This window comes from Grammomys surdaster, unplaced genomic scaffold (genome assembly GCF_004785775.1).
Source record: "Grammomys surdaster isolate TR1022 unplaced genomic scaffold, NIH_TR_1.0 188, whole genome shotgun sequence".
NCBI classification, from domain to species: domain Eukaryota; kingdom Metazoa; phylum Chordata; class Mammalia; order Rodentia; family Muridae; genus Grammomys; species Grammomys surdaster.
In genome coordinates, this window is record NW_021604633.1 from 160,694 (window position 1) to 187,068 (window position 26,375).

Here is a 26,375-nt window from a genome sequence, read left to right on the forward strand (position 1 = left end):
CTCCCTCCTTCCCTCCTTCCCTCCTTCCCTCCTTCCCTCCTTCCCTCCTTCCCTCCTTCCCTCCAGGGAGTACTTCTGGCTTTTGTTTCTTCAGAGGGGAATGCATTTCCTCCTTGGCACTCAGCAGGTCTCCTTATCCTGTAAGGAAGCCCAAGGAGCACTGGGAGATGGATGCAGTACCAGCTCCTGTCTGTGTAAAGAAACATGTCCTGCCGGGCGGGGTCCAGGTGGGCATTGAACACTTCACACTTTACATCATGCCTTGCAGCTTTCTCCACTGAAGGAGAGGGGTGTGCTTTTTTCAGTCTTGAGCCATCCAGGCAGTATCAAAATGAATAAAACATCCAGTTTGAAGATAAGCAAGTTAGAAAAAAAAATCATATTTCTGGAGGTAGAAATTAGCCAAATTACTTGAGAAAAATTACCTGTAAAAAGGAGAATTTTAAAGGAGAGAGTATCTTTCTCCCTTATGAGAGAAAGGTAGATTTTACAGATAAGCTTGAATGAAAGCAAGTTATGTCCCCAAAGAAGAAACAGAACCAAGCCAAAACAGATGATATATACAAAAGAAAAAAGAAAGAGAAAGGAAAGAAAGAGAAATACTGTATCAGATTAAGAAGCAAGGGCGGAAGTGGAGTTGAAATCTCCACCTGGAAGGCAGAGGGCGGGGAGCAGACCAGCTGCTCATCTCTAAACAACAGATGTTCCTAAAGAATTGGTACATAATGGGCTCACTGTGAATAGGAGGAAGTGGCCCAGCTCACACGTTGTCATCATGGTGGGGTGAGGTTGGGAACCAGCTATGAAAGGATCAGTCTCTCTAGAAAGCAGACCCATGCTAAGAATAGCCACTGAAAGCTAGCTCACCATGCCAGACACTCTGAGCTCCCCAGCACCCAGGTTCTGCAGCTCCCAGGGATGTCAAGCAGTGAGAACCCTGGATCCTCCAGTCTGGGTCTCTCTCTTCACTCCATATAAAGTTTCTTTCTCTCTCTCTCTCTTTTAACTCTAGTACTTTAACATAACCAAGCTGCTTTAGTTTTAGACCATGTGGGTTAGTACTAGTAGACGTCTGTGGGACTCTGACCTCATGAGACCCTCAGAGTGCGACCCTCACAAGCTCCTTCAGTGCAAGCTTATTGTTACTGCTTGACCTCCCCTCATCTGCTACTCCGAACCCTTGCTTCTTTCTAGTCCCTTACATAACATCTTTCTCTTTGTGGAGGGAGCCTCTGCTTCACAGGCTGTCGGGGAAGGAGGCACTGTCCTTGGGGCACCCGCCTCCTACAGGGTCTCTGGAACCTTCTTGATTAGGCTGATTTGGTTGGGGATGAGGAGTAATGGGCCAGATTTGGGGGGTGGGGATAGAGAACGCATATCTATTGATATTCAGTACAAGCTATTACATGGGCCCACACACTTCAGAGCAGTTTCTATTAAAAGCTTAATGATTGTTTTCAAAGTTATTTATGATGTGACTTCAGCAGTATTTTGTTGAAATTTATAATTTAAATTGATACAATTTTAAATGTTTATAGAAAAAACAGTGTAGCGTTTTAAAGATAGACTACCTGTATATAATAATCTCAGTTTAGAGAAACATTTTCAGCCACTGGGAGGAAGCATTTGACTGCTATTAGTGAACTAATAGAGATTAGATGTGGAATTGAGCCAACTGAAGCAAGCTGCCCTGGCAGCTCCAACCAAAGAATGTGCTCTTTTTTTTTTCCCTTTACCTATTCACTTTACATCCTTCTCACTGCCCACTTCCTGATCACCCCCTTCCCACAATTCTTTCCCCTATTCCGCCCTCCCCTTCTCCTCTAAGAAGGGACATCCTAGAAAAGAGCAGCCTGTAGACCAGTGCTCCCTCATGAGGGACAGGAGGTCGGTTGGTACAGCAAGGGGTAGAGAAGGGCCATCCTGTAGATTAGGACAAGTGTCCTTGCTCTTCAAAGTGTGACTGTCTGGAGGAAGCCCAAGAAGGGAGGCCTGGGCTCTTGCTGAGGAATTCAGTTTTTACTGAATCTCTTGAGTGAGACAGCTTTATTTGCTTGAGGCGGAAGAACTAAGATGAGGTGGGGGGGGGGGCGGGAGGGAGGGGAGGGGGGGAAGGAGGGAGAGAGGGAGGGCATGTATGAGAGTGTGTATGTATATACAGATCCTTGTATCATGTTAGGGTCAGGATTTCTTATGATAAAAGACTGTCTTATTAGAGCTTTCTAGTTGCAGAAAAGTTAGAAAGCCACTGAAGTCACGAGGTCTCACCTCAACTTTAGAAACGTGATACAAGAAACGTAGAAAGTGATTAGTATTTCTTTCTATTGGAAATAACTCAAAAATAGAATAGAATAGAAAAAAAAAAGAACCTGTTTCAAAAGCAGCTGTGAAATGTCCAAGAATGTGTTGGGGAAGGAATAGTCTGGGCCCAGAAGACAGCTGTATGACCTTACTGAGGGACAGGAACTTGAGGAGCAGCCTGCCTGAATTTAGATAGTGTCACGAGCAAGAAAGTAGGTATGCAGAGTTGGTAACAGAAGTTGTATTTTATTGCGCTGAGGGTCATCACACAAAGTTCACACTCAGGATCCTGAGTGAGACTCTAGCTACAGAGCAGATCAAGGTGGATTCTCCACAGGTGTATGGAGCATGCCTCTTGGTCTCTGCTTGTATACTGTCAAGTGGACGTCTTGAGGTTCTAGGCCTGTGTCTGGTTACCTTGAGTGAGTGATGTCACTGGGTTCTGGCTATCAGATATAGCCTTGGGTAGTGAGGCTCCTGACTAAGCTATTTTTACATGTCTAAAAGGCATTTTTTACTGTGCTTGTCACAGATTGTCAAATCCAGGAATTCTCCTCAAGTTATACTGTTGCCTCAATGCAGTAATTTGCCTAGAGAATCTGAGCATAGACCAAGTTTATAATTTTAATGACCTGGGATACAGAAGCAGGAGGGTGGTTATAGATCTGAGGCCATCATGGTCTATATAGCAAGTTCTAGGCCAGCTAGGATACAATGAGACCCCAAAAAGCCAACTCACAATGAAGCACAACCAAAAGAGTAAGTGCTCGAGATCAGAGCAGTGATCACCCCACGCAGACAGCACGGAGACAGGTTAGGAAATCAGGATAGAGCCTAGCAATAATACAGAGCAGCAAGGCCGGCGACACGGCTCAGCGGGTAAAGGTGCTCTCTGCCAAGCCTGGTGGCCTGAGTTTGATTCTCAGGACCCACATGGGAGAATAAGATGCAGCTCCTGTGAGTTGCCTCTAACCTGATTCACGTGCTCTCCATCCCAAATAAGTAAATAAAAGAAATATGCAGAATAGCAGTTGTGGGATCATAACTCAGTGGGGACATCCTGGCTTATTTCTTTAAATAACTGTATTGGGCATTCGTGAGTGAGGAGGAAGGGAAGCCCTTGCCTCTCGTAAATGAATACATGGCGGGAGGCAAGAACCGTGTGCTCACTGGAATTGGATCTGTGTTACTGAAAGGGTCACTCAGTGTGTCCACCACAAAACAGACACACGAGGGGGTGCGTGTAGAATAATTCCCATTCAAATCCAAGGCCGTGTCTTACAGCGAGGCATATAATATCAGCTGCTGAGTGGGTGTTGGCCTGCCAGCTGGTCTCCTGTGTCCCCTGGCTCAGGCCTACCGAGCATGCACTCGCTCGATGCGTCTGGTGGGGCTTTTGCGGGAGTGGAGGTAGAGACAGACGTGGCCTAAGCACCGCAGGTGTGAATGCCATTTTTGTCTCCCCATCTTGAGAAGCCTTATTGGAGTCCAGAGTCTAATTTTAGACATGTTTTTATGTTTTGTGAAATGAGTCATGAAGGCCGCTAGCTGTTCTTTATTATCCTCCTCACACAGTGCCCAGTAACTGTGTGTAAATGGGGTGATGTGGAATAATCAACCACCTAAGACTTTGCACCTCCAGCTCTGATGGTTCTTCCTGTGGGAGTGTCTCCTAGCCCTTGACCTACATTTGACTACAGGAAGCATCCTTCCTGTCTTGCTGCTTATACAGTTGTGTTACCACAGGAGTAAACAGACTAGAGCTGTGGGGACTCAGTTGCCTGCTCCTGCCCTGTCTGAGCTCTGCCCCTGAGTTTGAGTGGATTCTTAGGGCAGCATGGTAGAACATGTCAGGAACACCTCCTTCACTCAGGTCTGCAGACCCTGCCTGGGGTTGCTCCAGCCAGCATCCAACCCACTGTCCTCTGCATCTTCTTCTTCCTTGCCTTCCTTTACCCTCCTTTTTGGAGCACTCTTGTTCAAACTTGGAGCATCTGCTTGTTCAAACCCCAGAGGAAATGATGGGAGTACTTCCCTCTCGGCTCTCTGAAGTTTCTGTCATCTCTACATTTATTCAAATATCACTCATTAAGGTGGCTGTGATAACTCCCCTTTATCCATGGGAGTGGTTTTAAACCACAGGGGATACCTTATATTACTGGCAGTAGTAATCCTGTTTGTACTGCTTTTCTGCACATGCAGAGCGACAAGAAACCTGCATGTTCACAGAAAGAAACCACTTCCCTTTGGCATAGATGAGACACTGTGAGCCACTGTGTTTCCACTTCAGGGCCCTTGTCAAGTGCTACCCAGGCACAGGCACTGTGGGACTGGGACAGTTGCTCTGATGGCTGAGATGGACTCCACAGGGCTAGTGGGTGACAGCATACTCAGCAGGGTGGGCTGGAGAAATAGTAATTTGTGACCACGGTGGGACAGAATGGAATCCACAAGATGCTACTCACAGAAGCATAAAATGTAAAACAGAGGAGTATTTCCAGAATTTTTCATTTTATGTATTCAAACTGTGGTTGGCTGGAGATCATAAGAACCATGGAAAGCAAAACCGTGTGTGTATGTATGTGTGTGTGTGTGTGTGTGTGTGTCTGTGTGTGCGCGCGCGCGTGCTTGTGTCTGCTGTGTATGCACATCTGTGTACCTCTTAGTCCTGGCAGGAAGTATCTTCAGAAACAACACTTCCCATTTGGGTATTGTACACCTCATACTTGCAGCATTTTTAATGTTTGGTAGGTGACAGTGTGACTACATGACAGTGAGAGAGGTTTAGCTTTTGGAGGACTGTGCTCTGTCTCAGATGCTGTGTGAGGGACTGGTGATATTATTCCATTTAATCCACACGGTTGACACTGTCTTCTCCGCTTTAAAGTCAGAAACTGCCTTGAGAAATATTAGAGTTCCCCCTTCCCGTGCCATGGTAGAGGGCAGTCAGGATTTATGTGTTTAAAATTTTTAATTGTGTTCTGTTAATTGTGTGTGTGTGTTCGTGTGTGTGTGTGTGTTCATGTGTGTGTACATGTGCATGTATGTTAGAGGAGTACAGATTGCAGGAGTCAGTTCTCTCTTCCTACATGTGGAACCTGGGAATGAAACTCAGGTCTTTAGGCTTGGTGGCAGACACCTTTAACCGCTGAGCCAAATTGCTGGCCCAATTTGTGAATTTTGCTCCATATAACCAGCTGGCTTGTTCCCCATGTTCCAACCCATTGTCTAATCAGCATCTTGCATAAAACACACTCAATGTAGACTCCTGGATCTCTCATCTGTGGCTCCGGTGTCCCTGACCCTTGTCAGAAGCCTTGGCAGCATCTGGTCTGAAACCCTGCCTCAGCCACACCAAATTGCCACCAAAGCGCCACTGGCTTTAGAGCACACTGGTATTCACTGCAGCCGGCCTGTGCTGCTGGTCCTGGTCTCACCTGCCCACCTCACCTGCTTCCTTATCCTCACCTCTGTACCCTTCAGTCTTTGCTCAGTCTTCTCAGAGTCAAAAGTGTTTCCACTAAAACCCAGGCCAACCCTTGTCTCTTGGTGGAAGACACAGCCCCCTGAGAAGCTTGCCTTCTGCCTCGATCTGTCCTCCTCACAGTGGCCTCCTTGCTGCTCTTCCAAGGCCAGTCATACTTCTGTCTTCAGGCTCTGACCTTGTCCTCCTCTCCTCCTGGAATGCCCCTAACCCTGGCCTTCGAGCAGCGGGATCTCCATTCGTATGTCGCTTTGGGGTGCTGTTACTTCTCATCTGTGTTCCCCATCCCCCTCTCTGTGCCACTGTCTTGTGCAGCATTTGCAGATTGTAGATCTACCTGTTCCTCATTCTCTTGTAGCTCTGTGGCAGCAAGGATGTGTTGTTCATCGTGTCTCCTGTGAAGTCAGACTGGGACTTGGAACAAAGCTTGGTGTTTTGTAGATGTTAGTTAAGTGTTCTCTTTCTGAATGAGAGAATAAGTAAATCAGTGACTCAAACTGTGGTCCAACTGAGCTCACACCCCAGTGTGTTTGGTGTTGGGCAGGTGGGGCTTGTTTGGTTTCCATGGGGCTTATAGATAAAGAACACTTGATTTCGTAAAGGAGATTTGAGTGTAAGGACCTAGCAGCTTGCCTCTGTTGTTAGGTAACATGTCCTGGTAGCAAATGGGTCCTTGTAGTTACTGGGACATTAATAGACAAGCATCATGGGAGTTCAGTCATCTCTGAGAGATAACGAGACAGTGCTGAAAGTATCCCTTTATCTTAAACCTTCCTTCTCTAAGTAGTGCCAACTACAGTTGAGAATTTGGGACCAAATTATTCTGTTCTCCTTCTTTGTAGAGAAATGTATACTTAAAAAACAAAACAAAACAGAAACTTTCTCATCATTTTTTAGATCAGGAAATCTAGAGTGTGGGTTTTGTTTTTTGTTTTTGTTTGTTTTTGGTTTTTTTGGTTTTTTTTGTTTGTTTGTTTGTTTTTTGTCTTAATTCAAGGGATGGAGAGATGTCTCAGAGTCTAGGAGTGCTTGCTGCTTTGCTGAGGACCCAGGCTCAGAGGTTCAGTTCTTAACATCCACACGGTGGCACACAACCTTCTGTAACTCCAGTTCCAGGGATATGACACCTCCTTCTAGTCTTTATAGACACTACATGCATGTGGTCCACATACATATATACAGACAAACACTCATATGTGTAAGATAGAAATAAGTCTTTAAAAACTTTCCTTAGTTGAGAGGAGTATCTTTGTGTTAACGGAAGCTGTTCCATCAGTTATGTATTTACTGGAGTAGTGGCAATCCGTTTTCCTATGTTCCCAGTTGTCTGTCACTAAGACAGTGATGGGACATAGAAGATGGAGGAGGTCTCATCTGGGCCCCTCCTTTGGAGTCCTGGAGCTGCTTCCCTGCCTGTTCTAGAATAGACAGGGAGGTTCTTTGCCCTGCCTGGCAGGCTATGCCAGATTCTTTGACAGGGGAAGGGATTAGGTATCGGGGAGTGCCCTTATGTCAATAAAGATACAGTTAAAGCACCATGTAAGTCACACTAACTACTTTGAAACTGATACTTACACAGTGTGCTGTTGAGGAAAACTCTATCTATTCTCTGAGGGGCTGGCTATGTTGGTTTCCTAATGGTGTTTTCTCTGTATAACAGGCTCTGCCCTAAGAGGGTGTGGGTTTTGACATATTTTTGTCCCCTCCCTATCCCATGCTCCCCCTTCCTATCCCAGGCCATTCCTACCCCAGGTTCTCCCTCCTTACCCCATGTTCCCCCCTCTACTCCAATCTCCCCCATCCCAGACTCCCCCCCTCCTAGGCTCCTCCCTATCTCATGCTTCCCTCCCTATTTCAGGCTCCTCACACCCCAGGCTCCCCCTCTCTGTCCTAGGCTCCTGTCTCCCAGCTGCTTTGTGTTGAGTTTGTCAATCTGTTTCTCTCCAACTTCTTTAACTCTCTTCTTTGATTCATCCATTCCTTCTGAAATTTCCAGCAGTCCTTTCTTATCTTCACTCACCACACACTCCTCTGCAGTCTGTCCGGATTTCATCTTCTTTTGATGTAGTCATATGTTCACTGTGCTCCTGACAGCAGTTGAGCCAGAGGCAATGGATTGCCACCACTGAAAACCAAAGACAACACATGGGACCGATGGTCACCAGTGTCTCTGTCTTTACAGAGTGACTGCAGGAAGCTCAGATGGGGTGAGGGTGGGCAGAATGTGGTACTGGGACTTGCTTCCCACCTTCTTCCTGTCTTTGTTAGTGTCAGCTGTGCACCTAAGCAGTGTTTTTCCTCCCAGACCGGGGTGTGGTCCTGTGAGGTTCAGCATCCTTTGCACCTCATGAGTAGAAGTTATGTGGAGGATGCAGATGCACAGTGGGTACTGTAAGGACATACGTTCAAAACATACATCTCTTGAACATATTATATATGATATACATCGTATATCATATATGATAGACATAGCTGAATGTGTCCCTGTGTGGGTATCACGTAAATCCGGCCATTATTTTATCAGGTTGTCTTAGTTACATGTGCATGGGATTTAGAGTTTAGAAGTGAACGGGCTTTTGTAATTCATTATGAAGAGAATCAGGCAGTGTGGGAACAAAGAGTCTTTCCCCAAAGGAGATGGAAATCTCAGAGCATTTGTATAATCCTCAAGGATGTGAAGGATGTCTCGCAAGGCAGAAATGACAGACAGCCTGTGTGCAGAGCAACATGGGAGATTAGGCCAGCTGAGCAATGATTTCCTAGGTAACTGTAAAGAATTGGCTTCTAAGGGAGCCAAGAGAAATCCTTCCCTCTTAAGCTCAGGGAATTGGAAAACAGCCCTCATCTGACCTTGTCCCTTGGAGCTTGAGTCTTCAAGGGCACAGCTGTGAATCTGACTCCAGAGTGAGACGTGGAAGCAAACCCTTGCCGCTGGGTGCACACACTGGGAGACAGCACCCACCCCCTCCGATCTCAGCTGTGTGGCTGACAGAAAATCAGTATTGGAACCTCACTGGATGGAGCCCGAGCCTCTACCTCTCATGACCAATTGGCCCTGGCTGCCCGATGAGGGTGATTCCATGTAGTCCTTTTTGAGGATGATGTGATGAGATTCCTAGCTCTCTCAACATGCAGAGCACACGTTCTGCCTGTTAGCAAATGCCTGATTTTATTGACATTTCAGAAAGTCAGTGCCGTGAGGGGTGAGGTGTAGTGTGGTGCCGTTATTCTACTGTTTGGTTTTCCTCCAGGTTAGCCATTCAGTTAGAATCTTGCAAGATGTAGGAGCAGTGCTGCCATTTCTTTCTTTAACAGATGCCAGGCTTCTCAGTTCTGGGTGGCGTGCTCAGTTTCAGCATGGAGATTCCTTCTGACCTTTTCTGTCTCCTTGTTTCCCTCTTGCTGTTTGGCTCTACACCTCTGCACTTCTCACCCAAACGTCTTTAAATGTCTCTTCAACCCCCTTTCTGGGGCATCTCCTGTTCTCTTTGATGCTCAGTTGCCTTGGGCAGCAGGCCCAGGGGAAGGTTGGAGGAGGGACTTAGCAACAAGCTGGCCATCTGATGTCCCTGCCCTCATCTTAGGATGTATAAGTTGAAGCAGGCTGGCTCACAGAAGGTTGTTTTTAAACATACAGTCCTCCTTTTATTAGTTTTTTAAAACCACAGAGGAAAAAAAAAGCTTTGATTTCCTTTCTCTCATACTTCCCAAGGACAGAGAGACACCCTGAATTGTTAACCCTTAAAAAAAAAAATCCCCTGAGAGTTTTTGCACTGGTAGACACTTCAGGATTTTATTACCATGTAAGCAGAGTTGAGCCTTTTTCCTGTTTCGTACATGTTGCTGTAACATTCTCCGTTTAAAATATCTACTTTTGTTTCGTCACAGCCCAATGATGATCATTACGCAGAAGATCACTAGTTTGGCTTACGAAATTCACGACGGTAAGAATCTGGAAGTTAATTGTTCATCACTGAAAAGAACCCTGTTAGAGTAATTCTTGGCTCGAGGTAGTACCCTAACTTTATTCTCTATAGAGAAAGAGAAGGAAAGAAGAAAAAGTTACCTTGTTTAAGATTATTAAATATGCTTCACTCTCAAACTCCCTATTTTCTCTTGATTTTTAATTCAGTTCAGTGATAAAATGCAAAATAGTCATATGATCCGTATAATGGACTGATAGTCTAAGCCAAGTTGTATTACTATTTTATTTGTCTTACATTTATATTGAAATCTATATACTTCTCCTGCTCCATGCCCTTGTGTTCACAGCCATGTACACGTGTTTTCATAGACTTTTAATGTAAATATCCATTAATTTTATATGCTAATTTAATAAGTGTATATAGGAAATGCCAGCAGTTAAGACTCCTTGGGGTATTGGCTTGGGTTCCTTAGAAGTAGAAGAAACAACTCTGCTCAGAGAGTTTTCTGTCTGTCGCTGTCACTCCTGTGCTCACTCCCAGCCTGGCCCCCACATGCGGGCAGGGCACAGCCTTGGCAGTTCTTGAAGGAGTTTTCTTCCCCTCCCCTTTTGCTACTGACAATCAGAGTTACCTGCTTCCTTTAAGGGGGCACAGACAGAAGGAACAGATTTCCTTCTTATAATCACTGGTCCATGTTTAATCCCTGTGTGTTTAGCCGCAGCCTTCCTTTCTGCCCTTCAGGAAGCAGAGCATATCCTGGGCATGCGCTCTTGGAGGCAGCAGCATGTGCAGGGTGAGGCATGGAGAGGCCTGGGGAGTCCCACATCCGCATCCCCTGCATCTGCTCTGGCGCGCTCATCTATCTCCATGTTCATAGTCCGACCCACACTAGAGGGATATGTCTTTGTAGTTCTCGCATTCAGTGACGTGAACAGAAATTCTCAGACCTGGGTTCTATAGTCATGAAGTATGTGTTGTGAATGTTGTAGGTGAGAACGCTCAGTTGTCTCTAGGTGCTATGACTCATGTGTCACACTGGCAGGTCCCGCCTTGGGCTCTGGAAGGAGAATATAGGAACATCGTGGGTCAGGAATATCATTCTGTCTGTAGATCTAGAAGCACCTGCTGGCAATATATATTAAGCTCAGAACTAAACAGAACCCCGTTTTGTAATCTGGTCTTTGAAATAGGTTTAATGAGCAGGTTTTGATCAGCCTTGCCATGTTTGAAGAGTTGAGATTCTTTAGCTTTGCCTGTGATGACTCTTCCTGCAAACTGAAGCATTCCATCCTACCAGATAGCCTCCTGGAGAGCAGCTACCCTCCAGCTTACGCCTCAGGGCTCTGGTCCTTCCTACTCTCTTGATTCCTCAGTGACTCCCACAAGTGAGGATAGATATCCTTGTCTGTATTGAGCCCTCTAAGCCCATCGCTAGCTTGGCCTGGCTAAGCTTTATTCCAATGAACATTCTAAACAGTGAATGATAGACATGTCTGTAGTTGTGCCCAGAAGAACCCAAGAACAAGTTTTCCAGTCTCCCGCCGGTAATGTCAGGGATAGCACTGCATCCCCAGCAGCAAGTATGGGAATGCCTGTGATGTGTCATCTGCCAGGAAGTTCATTAGACCTGAGACCCTGGGTGCTTGCCAGGGGCTGATCATTCAGACACCAGTGCCTAGCCAGTGTCGCAGTTGGAAATTCCTGGCGGGGAAGAAGAGTTTGAGAATAAAGCATGTTGGCACAAACACTTGCAGCCTAAGAAACATTTGTCTCAGTGCAGGGACACCAGCAATGGGTCATACTTGCAGGCAGGCCCTGCTGCAGACAGTGGCAGCAGGTCATGTAAACGCTGGGCAGTGGGTCTGGACCTCTCCTATACCTACTATTTAGCTGCCAGTCCAGTGACCCTGTTCATACCAGCATCTTTGGGAAGCAGATAGTTTATCTTGGAAACCTTCTAGGTGTGTTTTTGAGGTAATCTTACTTCCCTTACAGAATCCAGCCTCTTACCCTGATGTTACAGGTTTTTTTTTTTTTTTTTAGTTTATTGGGTTTTCGAGACAGGGTTTCTCTGTGTAGCCTTGGCTGTCCTGGAACTCACTCTGTAGACCAGGCTGGCCTCGAACTCAGAAATCTGCCTGCCTCTGCCTCCCAAGTGCTGGGATTAAAGGTGTGCGCCACCACCGCCCAGCCTCCTTACTTCAAAATTTGAGTAGTCAGAAATAGAATGACTAAAAAAAATTAAATTAAGAGATCATTTTTAAGCTAGAAGACTAACACTATAATAAATTAATATATCTGAGTCTAAGATAGGAAACAGACTCCTCCTTCTCCCTTATCAGTACAAGCCCTGGCTAGGCTGATAGACTCCTACATGAAGTAGAATCAAGGAAGCTGTAGCAAACAAAACAAACAACAACAAGAAAACAACCTTACCCCACCCCACCCTCGCCAGGGGACATCATGACCACACACTGCCAGTCTGTGCCTTCCTTCAGTGTTAAGATCTAAATAATCTCTTGCACACAACTTAAAACTGTAACATCAGGCCGGGCGGTGGTGGCGCACGCCTTTAATCCCAGCACTTGGGAGGCAGAGGCAGGTGGATTTCTGAGTTCGAGGCCAGCCTGGTCTACAGAGTGAGTTCCAGGACAGCCAGGGCTACACAGAGAAACCCTGTCTCGAAAAATTGAAAAAAAAAAAAAATTTTGAAGTAAGGAGGGAGGCTGGGCTTGTACATATAGACAAACATATTCTATAAAGGTGTTTTCCTTTAAGTTATATATTTATTTTCCATGGTTGGTTTGCAATTTAAAATGAGAATAGCCTCCTAGGTAATATAGCAGAGTAAATTATTACAGGAGCCCCACACTATACCAAACACTTGGAAATACTGCACAGGGGCCGGGCAGACAGCTCAGTGGTAAAAGCATGAGTATCTGAGTTCAGATCTCCAGTGCCCACTAAAAGCCTGGCAGCCAGGCAGATCATACCTGTAACTCCAGTGACAGTGGAATGTGAGAAAGGAGGATCCTGGGGCCTTGCCAGGTAGCCAGTCTAACCCAGAATAATGGGCTATATATAGACTTACTTAGAGACCTCCTCTTTGTTTGTTTGTTTGTTTTTTGAGACAGGGTTTCTCTGTGTAGCCCTGGCTGTCCTGGAACTCATTCTGTAGACCAGGCTGGCCTCCAACTCAGAAATCCACCTGCCTCTGTCTCCCAAGAGCTGGGATTAAAGGCGTGCGCCACCAGGCACGGGCATTCCTACACACAAAGAAATACTGAATAAAATACAACAAAAAGTCTGTATGTGGCAACACTCAGCGTCACAGATGACTGCGAACCTGCTGCGTTTACTAGTGAAAGGAAGGAAAGCAGGGTGGGGGGGGAGGTTTTCCAAGGAACACCGAGCCTCATGTCCTTAGGTAACCCTAGATCATTTGGAAAGGTCGGTCTGTCTAGTGTGGGGACATCAAGCTGGTGAGTGTGGTGTAGGCCCCTGAGATCCCTCGTGTGCTCTCCTTTTCAGTGCAATTTCTGGGGTTTTGTTTTCTTCCTACGATGCCCCAAAGCAGGCCTATGCCCTTTGGAGGAAACTTGAAAATACAGATACCTCTAAGGAAGAGGTAAGGCATCAGGACTCTGGCAAAGCTCCCGAGGGTCAGAGCACCTGCCCAGGCAGCCTGACCTCCACCTTCTTCACAGGACTGGCTTCCTTCTTCTTCTTTTTCAAAGTAGATTTATTTTAATTTATATGTATAAGTGTTCTGCCTGCTTGTGACTACATCACAAGCATACTATGTGGCAACCAGAAGAGGGCACCAGAACTGCTGGGACAGTGTAAACTGCCAAGATGGCGCTGGGAGTAACCTGGCTCCTCTGCAAGGGCAGCCAGTGCTGTTAACCACAGACCCACCTCTCTGACCCCTGAGGTTTTCTCTCCATTATTGTCAAAATAACTGTGCAATTATCTTCCCCTCCCTGCTTATTGAATGTATAGGTGATTTTTTTTTTTACATGAGGTTGTGATGGCCCTGGTCAAAATTTTAGATGACACCCTTGATTATTTTATTAGCTGGGGGGTGGGGGTGGCAGTGTGGCTGGTCTAGGATGAGCGGAGAGAAATGTTTCTTGAGTCCTTGTCCTGCCACTGTACAGAAGCATAGTGTGCTCCTTTATATCCCGTCTCCCTGTTAGACTGAGGGCCACGGCAGGCAGTCCGTGTCTCCTCCTTTTCTTTTTTTTTTTTTTTTTGGTTTTTTCGAGACAGGGTCTCTCTGTGTAGTCCTGGCTGTCCTGGAACTCACTCTGTAGACCAGGCTGGCCTCGAACTCAGAAATCCACCTGCCTCTGCCTCCCAAGTGCTGGGATTAAAGGCGTGCGCCACCACTGCCCGGCAGGTCTCCTCCTTTTCTAGTGCTAACTGGTCCTCAGCGTGTCGGGGGAAGCTGTCGTTCTCTCATCTCTGTCTTATGTACAAGTATCGTCCATTCAAACGTGTATGTTACATAACTGAGAAGATGCTGTATATGTGAAAGCTTTCAGAAGTCCTGTGTACTTCTATATAAAAGTGGTGGCTTCTTCTTTTAACGTTTTGGGTGCTTTTGATTTTGGTTGATGTGGTCTGGCCGGCCTTGACACCATACTGCTTTGGCCTCCCAGACATTTCCTAACTAATTATGTTCTTACAATTAATCATGAAGTTAACAATTTGTATGTTAATTGGTTGTCTGCATTTCTTTTATAGTTTGTTTTTCCTGGGTTTTGTCTTTATTATCTTCAGTGTCTTTTAATGGCTTAAAATATGTCTTTAGACAGTGTTTTTTTTTTTTTTAAATTTCCTATAAAAGCTTTCTAAGAGTGTTGTTCGCTTAATTTAGTCTCCCTTTGTCTTTAAATTGGCTCTGTTTTCCTTTTTCCTTTCTTTTCTTTGGAGGGATCTTTAAATTGAATTTAGTCTTTCTTTCTCTCTCTCTCTCTCTCTCTCTCTCTCTCTCTCTCTCTCTCTCTCTCTTTCTTTCTTTCTTTCTTTCTAAGCATGTGGATCTAGTAAGTTGATGTTAGCTGTAGCAGTAGCCTCCTGATTGAGACAAGGCAAACCAGATGGGTCAAGATGACGCATATAAATGCTTCTGTTTTTATTCACTGGCATCGTATAGAACAGCACCGTCGAGTCTTGTGCTGAGCGACTCATCTATGGCACTGAAGTTTAGTTGTCGAAATCCTTCAGGGGGTTTAATGTCTCTTATAGCACTTTCTGTTACGAATAACAAATTTGCAAGTTAGAGTGTATTAACTTGGTGGATTTTTCTAATTTGATAATAATTTCCTTCAGACTAGTAACTTTGATTCTGCCCTGTGTAATGTTTAGCTTATGCAGGGCAAGGTGGGTTGGACCACGGGATGGGTCAGCTGTGGCTGAATCTGTGTTAACATGAGAAAGAGACAATCATTGGACTCAAACATGGAGTATAGCATGCACTTCAAATGGGACAAGTGCCATTCTTAAGAGGAAATATAACTCACAAAAGTGCTTCTTTCTGATTCTCAGGGATGTTTCGGAAGGATGAAGAACTGACTCCATCACAGAGGGGATTAGCTGTGAGGTATGTGTCTTCAGATCTACCATGGTTTGTACCACTCACTGGCTCATGCAAACCAACCGTCTTCCTTCTGCACAGTGCCTGTTGTTCTGTGCTAGGCTAGCAATCCCTCCGGGGTGCTGCCAAGTCCTGGGCCTCTGTACCATGCGAGCGTCCTGTGAAACACAAGAGGTTCACCAAGTTTTGTCTCTGAGACTCCCTAAAGACAGATGCCATGTCTGCAGCTGTAGTGATCGCTGCTAATAACAGTCGCTCCCACCCATGGACTGTCACCTGACAGCAGAGAGTGAGCCAGCATAGTAACACAGCACAAGGTTCAAGGCACATGTTGTTGGTTATTATCTGAGGAACTCATCTGCTCCTCATCTACCTTTGTTCTGCTTCCGGGAGAGCTGCCTAAAGAGCGGCTCGGTTTCCTGGCAAAGTCTCTTTCAATCTAACACAGTTAAAGATGAAATCCTCCTTTCACCTTTAAAGAGAATGAGTCCATTGGAGTGATTGCTTCTAAATAAAGAATTAGGGAGTGTATGCCTGCTGGAAGAATGAAATGTCCATGGTGGTGGACAAATGTGTGTCACTGTTCATCCTTGTGACCTCTGGGACACCTCTCCGCATTGTCTCTTGGGTTCTCCGTCTTCTCCATGGCCAGTCTCCTTCCACACAGCAGCACATAGCCATTGCATACACTCTCCGATGAACAATCTGATTGGTTCTTGACTTTTCCTCGGCCTTGGACTACCCCAGACTCTGTCACTTACAGGCATCTGCTTTCCCTACATGTCCTTACAGGCATGATTCTTTTCCTCTCAGGTAACCACCAGGCAAATGACCCATCCTAGTTAACCCCAGCTCCACCTGCCTGGATTGAGGAAGGCAGCCCAGTGCAGATACTCATTCTTGCTGGCGGTATTCAGTTTGAATTTCTTACTGTTTTAAAAACTGTGGTCCTTGGGGTAAGAAATGGCCCAGCAGTTGCTGTTCTTTCTGGGGACCAGGTCCCTAGCACCCACACGCCACCAACTGTAACTCCAGTTCCAGGGGATCTGACACCCTCTTCTGACTTATTCAGGCATCAGGTGCACACACAGTGCACACACACACACATGCATGTGGGTAAAACACTCATACATGTAAAATAAAATTAAATCCTTTTAATTTAAAAAAAGCCACGGTCCTTTGTATGGACAACAGGACAACTACATTTCCTTAATTCTCTCTCTGAAAATGTTTTGTATTCTCCTTTCTCCAGGATCCTAGCACTCTCTCGCTCATACTCATAATGGAAAGCTAAATTTCTTTTCCTTCATTGATGGAAAGTTGTTCATGAACACATCCTCCCCTCCACCATCCACGCTGCACATGCATGGTTGCTATGTATAACCTCATTGGGCTGACCTCATCCTGACTCTGAGAACAGCCCAGGTGAACTATAGACCAGGAAATGAGTCATTGTAGCAGGGCAAATAAGACACTGACAAAGGCTGCCCCAGGCATCTGCTGAGACTCACTGCCAAGGGCAACTGGACCCTGGGTTCCTTGATGTCTTGTCATTCTGTAATCACAAACCCTCCAAGCTACTCCAAGCTGTAAAAGGATACTTTCTTTTCTACTTCTGAGTTTCAACTGCCCATAGAGTGTAGGGCTCTATTCTCACCTCTGACCTTAATCAGGTTCTTTTTTTTTTTTCCTTTTTCACAGCAGGGTCATCCTCAGCTTCTCAGGGAGGAGGATAGTATTGTCACACATCCCCTTCGAGCCACCACACTCCCATCACCTCTCTGCAGTAGCTTCACTTCCTCTTTTCTCCACTGCTCTCTGCGCTCAGATGTGTGTCTCCTTGCTCTCTTGGTTCCCCTGAGTCTTCAGCCTTGTTGGCATGGTGACCAACCACAGTGATGTCCCTGGTCCAGCTGACCACTCCTCACCGGATTCCTGGACACCACATTCTCTTGATTTTCTTCTTCTCTGCCTCCCTGCTCAACCCTCCACCCCTGTCCTCTGTGGCTGACTGTTGCTATACCTCAGATCTTAGACCTGACCTTCTCAGTGTTCCCCAGGTGCGTCCACATGCTCTGGTTGCTTGAAGCCCACCAGCCCAACGTCTGCTTGGCCCTCTCCCTCATCTCCAGCCTCCTGTCCTCACAGGCATGTCGGATATCTATAGGTCTGTTCACAATGCAGTCTCTGGTTTCTGTCTGTTCCCTTCCACGTATTTCTCCGCCACTGCCACTTGCCTGATAGCAGCGTCATTTCATATTGGGGTGCTCTCGAGAAATAGCAGACTTCACTTTCTTACTGCAAGTCTGTTCTACTAGCAAGTTCAGCAAGCTTTCAGTCATCTCCAGAAGGCTGCTTCTCACTACGCCACGGTCATCCTGGTCCGCTACTAGGTCTAGGGGCTGGCTGCATTGCAGGATGTACTTGGTTTTCTCCTGTCCTTTGTAGCAGATTTCTACATTGGGTCCAGTGATCCTCTGTGTTCATGTGTTTTGTGTGTGTGCATGCACATGTGCAAGCCAGAGCAGAACTCCAGAAAAAGTTAGTACTCTAGAAAAGAGGGCACACTTAGATTCTGGCTGGCCTCTGAGAGAAAGTGGGAAAAGTTGAACTTTTACTCAGAAGGCTACATAGTCCCAGCTGAATCTCAGAGGGGCCTGAGATGGAAGTTCTGGGAAGGGGAAATATAATATCTAAAGGGATAATCATTTTGTCTGTCTCTTTAGTTCAGCTTAAGGTGAGCCTATCTTCCTAGTATGGTCTCCTGTTTGGGTGACTGACTAGCCCAGGTAGTTAACCCTTTTATGGTTTTGTAGCTTGGAATGTTGGGTTTCTTCCTAGGCCAGAGATTTCATTCTCATGACCAGAAGGAACCAGTTTTCCTTTTTGGGGCCTTTGCTGCTACTCTGTCACTGCTCCTTCTAAAGAGATAACCACAACATCACTTGGGAGATGGCCTAAAGTTGGGGAGTTAATTTAACCCATTTCACTATGGAAGTCAAGAGCTTCAGTTCCGGTGTTGGCCAGAGGGGTCATCTACTGTCTGGTCTGCTGTTCTAGTCCCTGCTGCTGTGTACTGCCTGACTGGGCTGCTGGCTGTCTCGTGCGGAGGAGGCGAGGAGGAGCCAGGGCTTCCTTCCACTGTTCCTGGCCAGAGACCCAAGGATATTATTTAGAACGTTTGCTTTTGAGACCATGCCCTGAGCTGCCTGTCCAGTTTCTAGCTTCTGTTCTCATTGCACACAGGTGTCATATGACTATGTGGCTGTAGCGGGAAATATTTTTTTTTTTTTTTTTTTTTTGGTTTTTCGAGACAGGGTCTCTCTGTGTAGTCCTGGCTGTCCTGGAACTCACTTTGTAGACCAGGCTGGCCTCGAACTCAGAAATCCGCCTGCCTCTGCCTCCCAAGTGCTGGGATTAAAGGCGTGCGCCACCACAGCCCGGCTGGGAAATATTTTAAAAGGCACCATCCCACACTACCGTTGGCCACTCTCTGGCCCCAGCAATGTCACTGCCTCCATGGCTAGCCCCACACAACAACTGCCCATCTTGTGGTTCTCTTGCTGCGGATTCTGCTCACATTGCCAGCCATCCACCCCTGTGATTATCAGTCACAAATCCCAGTAACCCGGTAAAGTCAAAACTCGAGAGGCTTGGAATTTATCAGTCAGATTTATATTAGTAAATTGTCACCCTACAAAACGCCGCACAATGAACTCAAAACTCAATTGATATAAATACAAGCTGCACACCTAGATGGGGCAGACGCACCCTAATTATTATTCAGTCATCTCAGAAACCCCAATACTTATGGCTCCCAGGACTGTGGTTCTGGCTACTCTTGCTCTCCTGTAAGTTCCATCTGGTCTCTTCCTCTCTTTCCCTTCTTCTCCCTCTCTGTCTCTCTGTCCTCCTCTCTAAAATTCTCAGCCCGCCTTCCTTTTCCACTGCCTAATCACAGGCTCTCTCACCTTATCTGGTACCTGCCCTCACCGGCATATAGACAGCAATCCACATGTGGCCATGCCCAGCTTTGTATATGAGTACAGGAGATTTGAACTTAGATTCTCTTGCTTTACATGCAAGTAAATTTACTCAGTGAGCCACCTCCCCATCCCCAGAGATTCTTTGAATAGGTTTTCGATTATTTTAGTCTTGTTTTTGTTTTCTCTCCCCTGATAGGAACCCCCAGTGCTTTCCTGTGTAACATAAGTTTCTAAGTTCTGACCACAGCATCCTCCTCTGAAATTAGCCCAGAGTGCCACACTCTTGCCTCAGTTTACACACTCCTTGTCTTGTTCTGGAGTGGGAGAACAAGGTTCCTTTTTGTAGGTCAGTTGACTTCAAATTTCCCATCCTCTGGCATCCCTCTCAAGGACTAGGATGTAGGTGTGTGCCACCACACCTGGGTGTTCCCTCTTTAACTATATTGACTACCCATGTAAAACTCCACCCTCTAGCCCTCTGCCCTGTCCTACTTGCTTCATGTGTGTACTATTGTTTCATCCGTCCTCTCCCTGCCCCTGTGTAAGGTTCTAATCTTGAGAGCTTTGTTTGCTTATCCTTGTGTTCCCATCTCTGAAATGGCCAGTGATTTTTGCCCCAGAGACATTTAAGCATGTCTGGAGATATTTCTGGTTGTGGGGGCCTAGAAGGGCTGACATCTAGTAGGTAAAGAGCAAACACCTTGTGTAAGGCAGTGCTCTGCACCAGAGAAGTCCTGACCCTCAGTGAGTGAGGCCATCGACTGACCCCACAAGTGCACTGTCAGAAGCCACACGACATGCTGCTCCCAGCATCTCCAAGGCCTTGTCATCTTCTGTAGTCCCTTGCCAGGGCCAGAGTGGTGTTTTTGAAACGTGGCCTTTAAAACCTGACTAGTTTTCTGTCTCATTCAGCATGATCTCACCCACCGTTTCTTCTGTGGCTTGGAAGGCAGGCCCCATGTGATCTTACCTTAGCAGGCTTTTCTCCTGTCCTCCATGTCTTATCAAGGCTGTCACTGAGTGTGTTCCACCTGTGCCCTGCCACTCCTGCTGCCTCCATTTCTCATCGCCTGGGTTTGTACACTGTCACTTCCATTTAGTCTGCGTCACTGAAGAGGCTTCTCTGACTTCATGTGACAAGAGACCCTTTTCTCTGTGGCATTTAGTATCTCTGAAGATTACATATAAATGCACATATATTTTAAGTCATGTATGTATGTATGTATGTATGTATGTATGTATGTATCTGCCTGCAGACCCGGGAGCCTGTTGTCCACATGATTGGCATGCAGCATGCATTTGTTGAATGAGCAGGCATGTGTACAACGAGAGGTGATTCCTTATGCCACACCACGGTCCTCTTAGGTTTCTTTCATTATGAGGAATCTAATGAAAAACTCTCTGTAGCTGCTTGTAAATATCTTTTTGAAAACTTCCCACTAGCTTCTTTCCTATTACTATAAGATATCTCAAAAAAAAGCAAGCTAGGGGAGAGTGGGGGTTTATTTTGCTTATAACTCCAGATTGTAGTTTGTCTCAGTTAGGGTCTCTCTTGTTATGATAAAACACCATGACCAAAGCAGCTTGTTTCTGCTTACAACTTTCAGGTCACACTCCATCACTGAGAAATTCTAGGCAGGAACACAAGGCCGGAATCTGGAGGCAGGAGCTGATGTGGAGGCTGTGGAGGAGGGCTGCTTACCTCCTTGTTCCTCCTGGTTTGCTCAGCCTACTTATCTACTCCAGGACTACCTGCCCAGGGATAGCACTGACCACAACGGGCTGGGTCCTCCCATATCAATCACTAAGAAAATGTCCCACTGGATTGCCTACAGATCAGTTTTATGAAAGAATGCTTTCAACTGTGGTTTCCTCTTCTCAATAGCTTGTATCACATGGACAAAAGAAAAAAAAAACAAACAAACAGTGCACAGATCACCATAGTAGCCACAGCAGCAAGAGTTCAGAGCAGCTGGTCACATCATTGTACAAGAAACAGCGGGGAGACATAAACACAGAGCCCCTCTCTCCGCTAGCTTCCTTCAGTGCCCCATACGGTAGGCTGCACCTTCCTACATAAACAGTCAAATTGATCCCTCACAGGCCAACCTGATCTACAAACTTCTTCATGAAGACTCTTTTCCCAGGTGAGTGTAGGTTATGTCACGTTGAAAGTTAAAACTAAGCAGCCCACCTGTCCAGAAATACAGTTGAGCATTCTCTGCTCCAACCTCCTGAATTCTTCCATGGATACAAATGAAAACTAAGGCATCTTGTATTTCGGAAACGGCACCGGTGGTGAGCACACGACAACATCTCTGCCGATTGCCCTGAAAGCTCTGCCACAGCTAACAAGTGTGTCTCCTCCCTGCAGGCGCATGCCAAGCCTCCTGGAGTATGTAAGTTATACCTGCAACTTCATGGGCATCCTGGCAGGCCCACTCTGCTCTTACAAAGACTACATTGCTTTCATTGAAGGCAGAGCGTCCCACACGGCACAGACAAGTGAAAACGGAAAAGAAGACCAGCATGGAAAAGCAGATCCATCTCCAAACGTAAGGGCTGGAGGCTCACCCAGAGCCCTGTGCTCCATAGCGTGTGCTTGTCTGTCTGGTTTTCTGAAAGTCTAATGTTTTCACTTGTTTTAATTTTCCCACTGGTTGGTTCCCTCCCTCCCTCCCTCCCCCCCCCCCTCCCCCCCGCCCCCCCCCTCCCCCCCCCTCCCTCCCTTCCTTCCTTCCTGTGTGTCTGTGTGTGTGGGTTTGTGTGTGCATGTATACATACATGCATGCATTAAGTGTTGTTTGGTTAGGGATTGAACCCAGCGTCTTGTCAGGGCCTTGTGCTAATGTAGTAAGGCAAGTAATTCTAACACCGAGCTGCATCTCTGTCTCCCATTCCCATCTTTTGTTTTTTTGTTTTTATTGTTTTTAAAACACTTATGTGTCTGAGTGTGTACCATGTATGAGTGGGTACCCAAAGGGGTCAGAAGAAGGTCTAGGATCCCCTAGAGCTGAAGTTACAGGCAGTTGTGAACTATCTGACGTGGGTTCTGGGAACCGAACTCCTAGGCTACCGAGCATATCTCTCCATCCCTTTCCTCTTGTTGAGATGGATCTTATTAACTCATGAAGCTGAGGTTGACAGTGACCTCACTTGGAAGCCTGGCCTTGAACTTGTGATTTTCCTGCCTCACCCTCCTCAAGTAGCCAGAATTAAATGTCTGCACCACTTGCTGGCTTTCATCTATTTCTTTGTAAATATCTTTTAGGACAAACAAGCGTTTACACACCACCTAGTAGTGATGTCTACTAGAGGCGAAGTCAGGATTAAAGAACACATGTAAGTTACTTAGGAGGTGCGTAAGGAGCTGGAGAGACGGCTAAGGTTTAAGGCACGTGCTGCTCTTGCAGAGGCACTGGGTTCTATGCCCAGCACCAACATGGTGGCTCACAATAATTCACAACTCCAGTTTCAGGGAATCTGATGCCCTCTTCTGACCTCTGTAAGCACCAGACACAAATGTAGTGCACAGGAAGATATACATATGAATAATATAACATAAATAGGTGTAATTTTTTTAAAGAAAGGAAGCAATTCCTTAGTGAAAATAATGCTGTCGAGGGTGGATATTATATGGCAGGCCCCCTCATGGCCTGTGCCTTTCTGACCCAGCCCACCGGAAGCCCTGGAGTCGCCTTTTCTGACTGCATTCTCTTCCTTATTAGTACCAGTCAGAATTTCCAGTCAGAATCTCGCTCACAGGGTTGGGGAGATGGCTTAGTGGCACTTGCACAAGTGTGAGGAGCATAGTTTGGATCCCACAACCCATGTAATGGCAGTTCCACAGCCGGCCTGTAATCCTATCCTGGAAAGGCAGACACAGGGTGTCCCCAGAGCAAGCCAGCTAGCATGATTAGCCGTACTGCCGTCCGTATCAGGAAGCTCTGCATTTGATTGAGATTGAGGTTAATGGGGTTCAAAGTATTTCAGTGTGGGACTGTGAGGATCTGAAATGTCCAGGGCAAGGCCACTCCTGATTTTTGATCAGGAGACCTCGAGTTTGTTGCTGCGTTCAGGATCTGCCTGGTGTGTAGAAAGGACACAGTTCTGTGAGGTGTGTGACTCTTGCCCGCCCGTTCCAGGCAGCAGTTACGGAGAAGCTCCTGGTCTGTGGACTCTCCTTATTGTTCCACCTGACCGTCTCTAACATGCTACCTGTAGAGTACAACATCGACGAGCACTTCCAAGCCACTGCTTCATGGCCAACCAGAGCCACCTATCTGTATGTCTCTCTCTTGGCTGCCAGACCTAAGTACTATTTCGCGTGGACCTTAGGTAAGTAGCATGTAGACTTGTTCTCATACTGAAGTGTATTTTGTGGATATCAGGCAGTATCCTGGGGGGCCTGTGTGTGTGTGTGTGTGTGTGTGTGTGCACGCATGTGCGCGCGCGTGCCTGTGACCGACTGCACCTGCTGGCCTCAAACTGCCTAGTTACAGCAATCCACCTGTGTCAGCCTTTCTAGTAGCTGAACCTACAAGCGTACCACTGCATCCAGCTCAAGAGTGCCCTCTTGAGGATATATAGTTAAAGACCGAATAGACTAATCAGTCATTTTGCAAAAGAAATAAACCCCAAAAGTTCATGTTCAAGGCCCATTTTATAATAATAATAATAATAATAATAATAATAACAACAATAAAGACCAATGGTTAGTTAAGGTGATAGAGAGTACTTATCCAGTGCTTGTTGCATGTCAGATTCCACGCTGGTTTGAATGAATGCTAACATAGATGGCATAGTCCCTGTCTTCAGGGTATCTATAATTTAGTATGACTTCATTACACTCATCATTCTCACACCATTAGATGCGGTTTGCTGTGACCAGAACTTCACCAGTAAAGTATACAAAATCATATCAGTTCACAGAAGGGTCTGACACCTGCCAGGTGGAACGATTATTAGAGAAGTTAAAACTGAAGCGGTGTGGGAGTGCCTGGCTTATGACTGACGTAGAGGGCACTGAACAGGAAAGATGGGCTTGGGAAGGAGAGACGGCCTTTCGAAAGCCCTCCCCTGCACGGCTTCACAGCCTTGGGAGGCTTCAGGCGGGCTGAGGGGAGGTAACCATGCCTGTCGTGAGCTTCATCTTTGTGGGTTCTAGTACTTTCACGTTATCACCACACGTGTCTTCTTGAATGTATGACGAACTGGTAATGCTCCTGCCCGCTTTGTGGAGGGTGCACTGACTTGACCTGGAGGGTGCGCTGGCGTGATGTGGAAGGCGCGCTGGCGTGGAGGGTGACGTGACGCGGAGGGTGCACTGGTGTGATGTGAAGGGTGACATGACGGGGAGGGTGCGCTGGCGTGACGAGGAGCCTCTTTTGTCTGTCTCTTGCCCTAGTCACTACATCCTAAGTCTCTTTATTCTGAAGATTGTGATGCTCAGTGGACATTTGAACACCACAAAGAGAGCATCACAGAGAGGTTGAGCGGTTGGTGCTCGGCATTTCACTACTGCCTTTATTACTGTGAAATGTGGTTTGAAACTCGAGTCCATATTTTTAATCTTTCACACAGAAATGTGTCAGTCAAGGTGGCTTTAGCCTGACAGCTTAATGGTAATTAAAAGATGACGTCACCTTGTAAGAATGTGTTTGTTGTGAGACAGGGTCTTCCTGTACATCCTGGGTTGATCTTACTGTCCAGATCCTTACTCAGTCTCTGGGATGTTAGCCATGAGATGTACTGTATCATGCCTTGTGTGGATTTAAACTAATATTGCCTTAATCCTGTTTTTTATTCTAGTCAAATTTAAACATTAATAATAAATGAAATTTCTTAAGATCCTTGTATGCCTACCTATTTAAATACTGGCTTTAAACAGGCTCTGAGATTCCAAACCAACTGTCTTTCTAGGTTTTTTTCTTTTTAATAGTCAGTATTGATATTGATGACCTAGCTCATTGGGTAAAGGCACTTGTTACCTGCCTGACAACCTGTGTTCAAACACACACACACACACACACACACACACACAAATAAATAAATAAATAAATAAATAAATAAATAAATAAATTTGAACCATTGGATTTGTTAAACCACTAGCTACGGGAATACAGGTGTTCTGTTCCCATTTGGATTTGGTTGGAGGATGTTGGCGACCTTGTGTACTGGGAGTGGGTTTTTTTTTTTCTATATTATTTTCTATATTATTTTAAAGATTTTATCTTTAATCCTATTAAGCCTGTACGTTACAATATTGATCGGCTCACCATACAGGCTGGCTCATGTGTATTTGGCCCTTCTTGAACCTGACAGAAGAGTAAATCTTGCTTGTGTACTTTCCCCCAAATTGTAATTTTTTGTTTAATCAAATAAGTAATCAGGAACAATCATTTAAGGGTAGGATTGGCATCTATGAAGGTGTTTTGCTGCGTTTTGATGGGTCTTAGCTTGTTTGGCCAAGACATAAATGGTGTGAACTAAAAACACTTTTTGTTAGATGCAAAGGATCCACTTGAGGCAGAACTTGCTGGTTTTAAGCAAAGATGCTGATCAACCTTCATTGTGAAAGGTGAGAAGCAAGTTGTGTAGACAAGAGTGGGTTCTGGTCAGCCTCTCAGCATGAGGCCCCACTTATCTATAATAATGACCGCAGTCATAATGAGCTCAGGCACAGCATTCCCAGTGGCGTCTTCCCGGTGGGAGAGCACTCTCCGCCATATGATAGCACTGTACCCCAAAACTCTTCCGTTCCTCCTGTCCCTTCGAGCCTCATGGCTGGTGTTTTGTTAACTAACCAGTGGTCCTCAATAGGGCTGTTATTTTCACTGTGTGTGATGATGTTTCTAACCTCTCTTAAATAAGTCAGGGCTGGATAGATGACTCAGTGGTTAAGAATGCTTGCTGCTCTTCCAGAGGACCTGAATCTGGTTACTTACAACCGCCTGTAACTCCAGCTCCAGGGATCTAGTGCCCTCTTGTGGCCTCCATGGGCACCTGCATACAACATAGTAGACCGTATACACACTTACACATTTTAAAATTAGATTAAGTCATGGATAATGGAT

The 26,375-nt window shown here is 46.0% G+C and overlaps 1 protein-coding gene across 2 annotated transcripts in view; it reads left to right on the top strand.

The window, feature by feature from the left end:
* Mboat2 (membrane bound O-acyltransferase domain containing 2) overlaps nucleotides 1-26,375 on the top strand; it is a 130,419-nt gene that overhangs the window by 93,789 nt on the left and 10,255 nt on the right. For both annotated transcript variants that reach the window (XM_028768852.1, XM_028768853.1), the window contains 4 exons: nucleotides 9,674-9,729; nucleotides 15,265-15,319; nucleotides 21,674-21,854; nucleotides 23,445-23,637. In XM_028768852.1, the coding sequence (XP_028624685.1) occupies nucleotides 9,674-9,729; nucleotides 15,265-15,319; nucleotides 21,674-21,854; nucleotides 23,445-23,637 (485 nt within the window). The remainder of the gene's footprint in view (nucleotides 1-9,673; nucleotides 9,730-15,264; nucleotides 15,320-21,673; nucleotides 21,855-23,444; nucleotides 23,638-26,375) is intronic.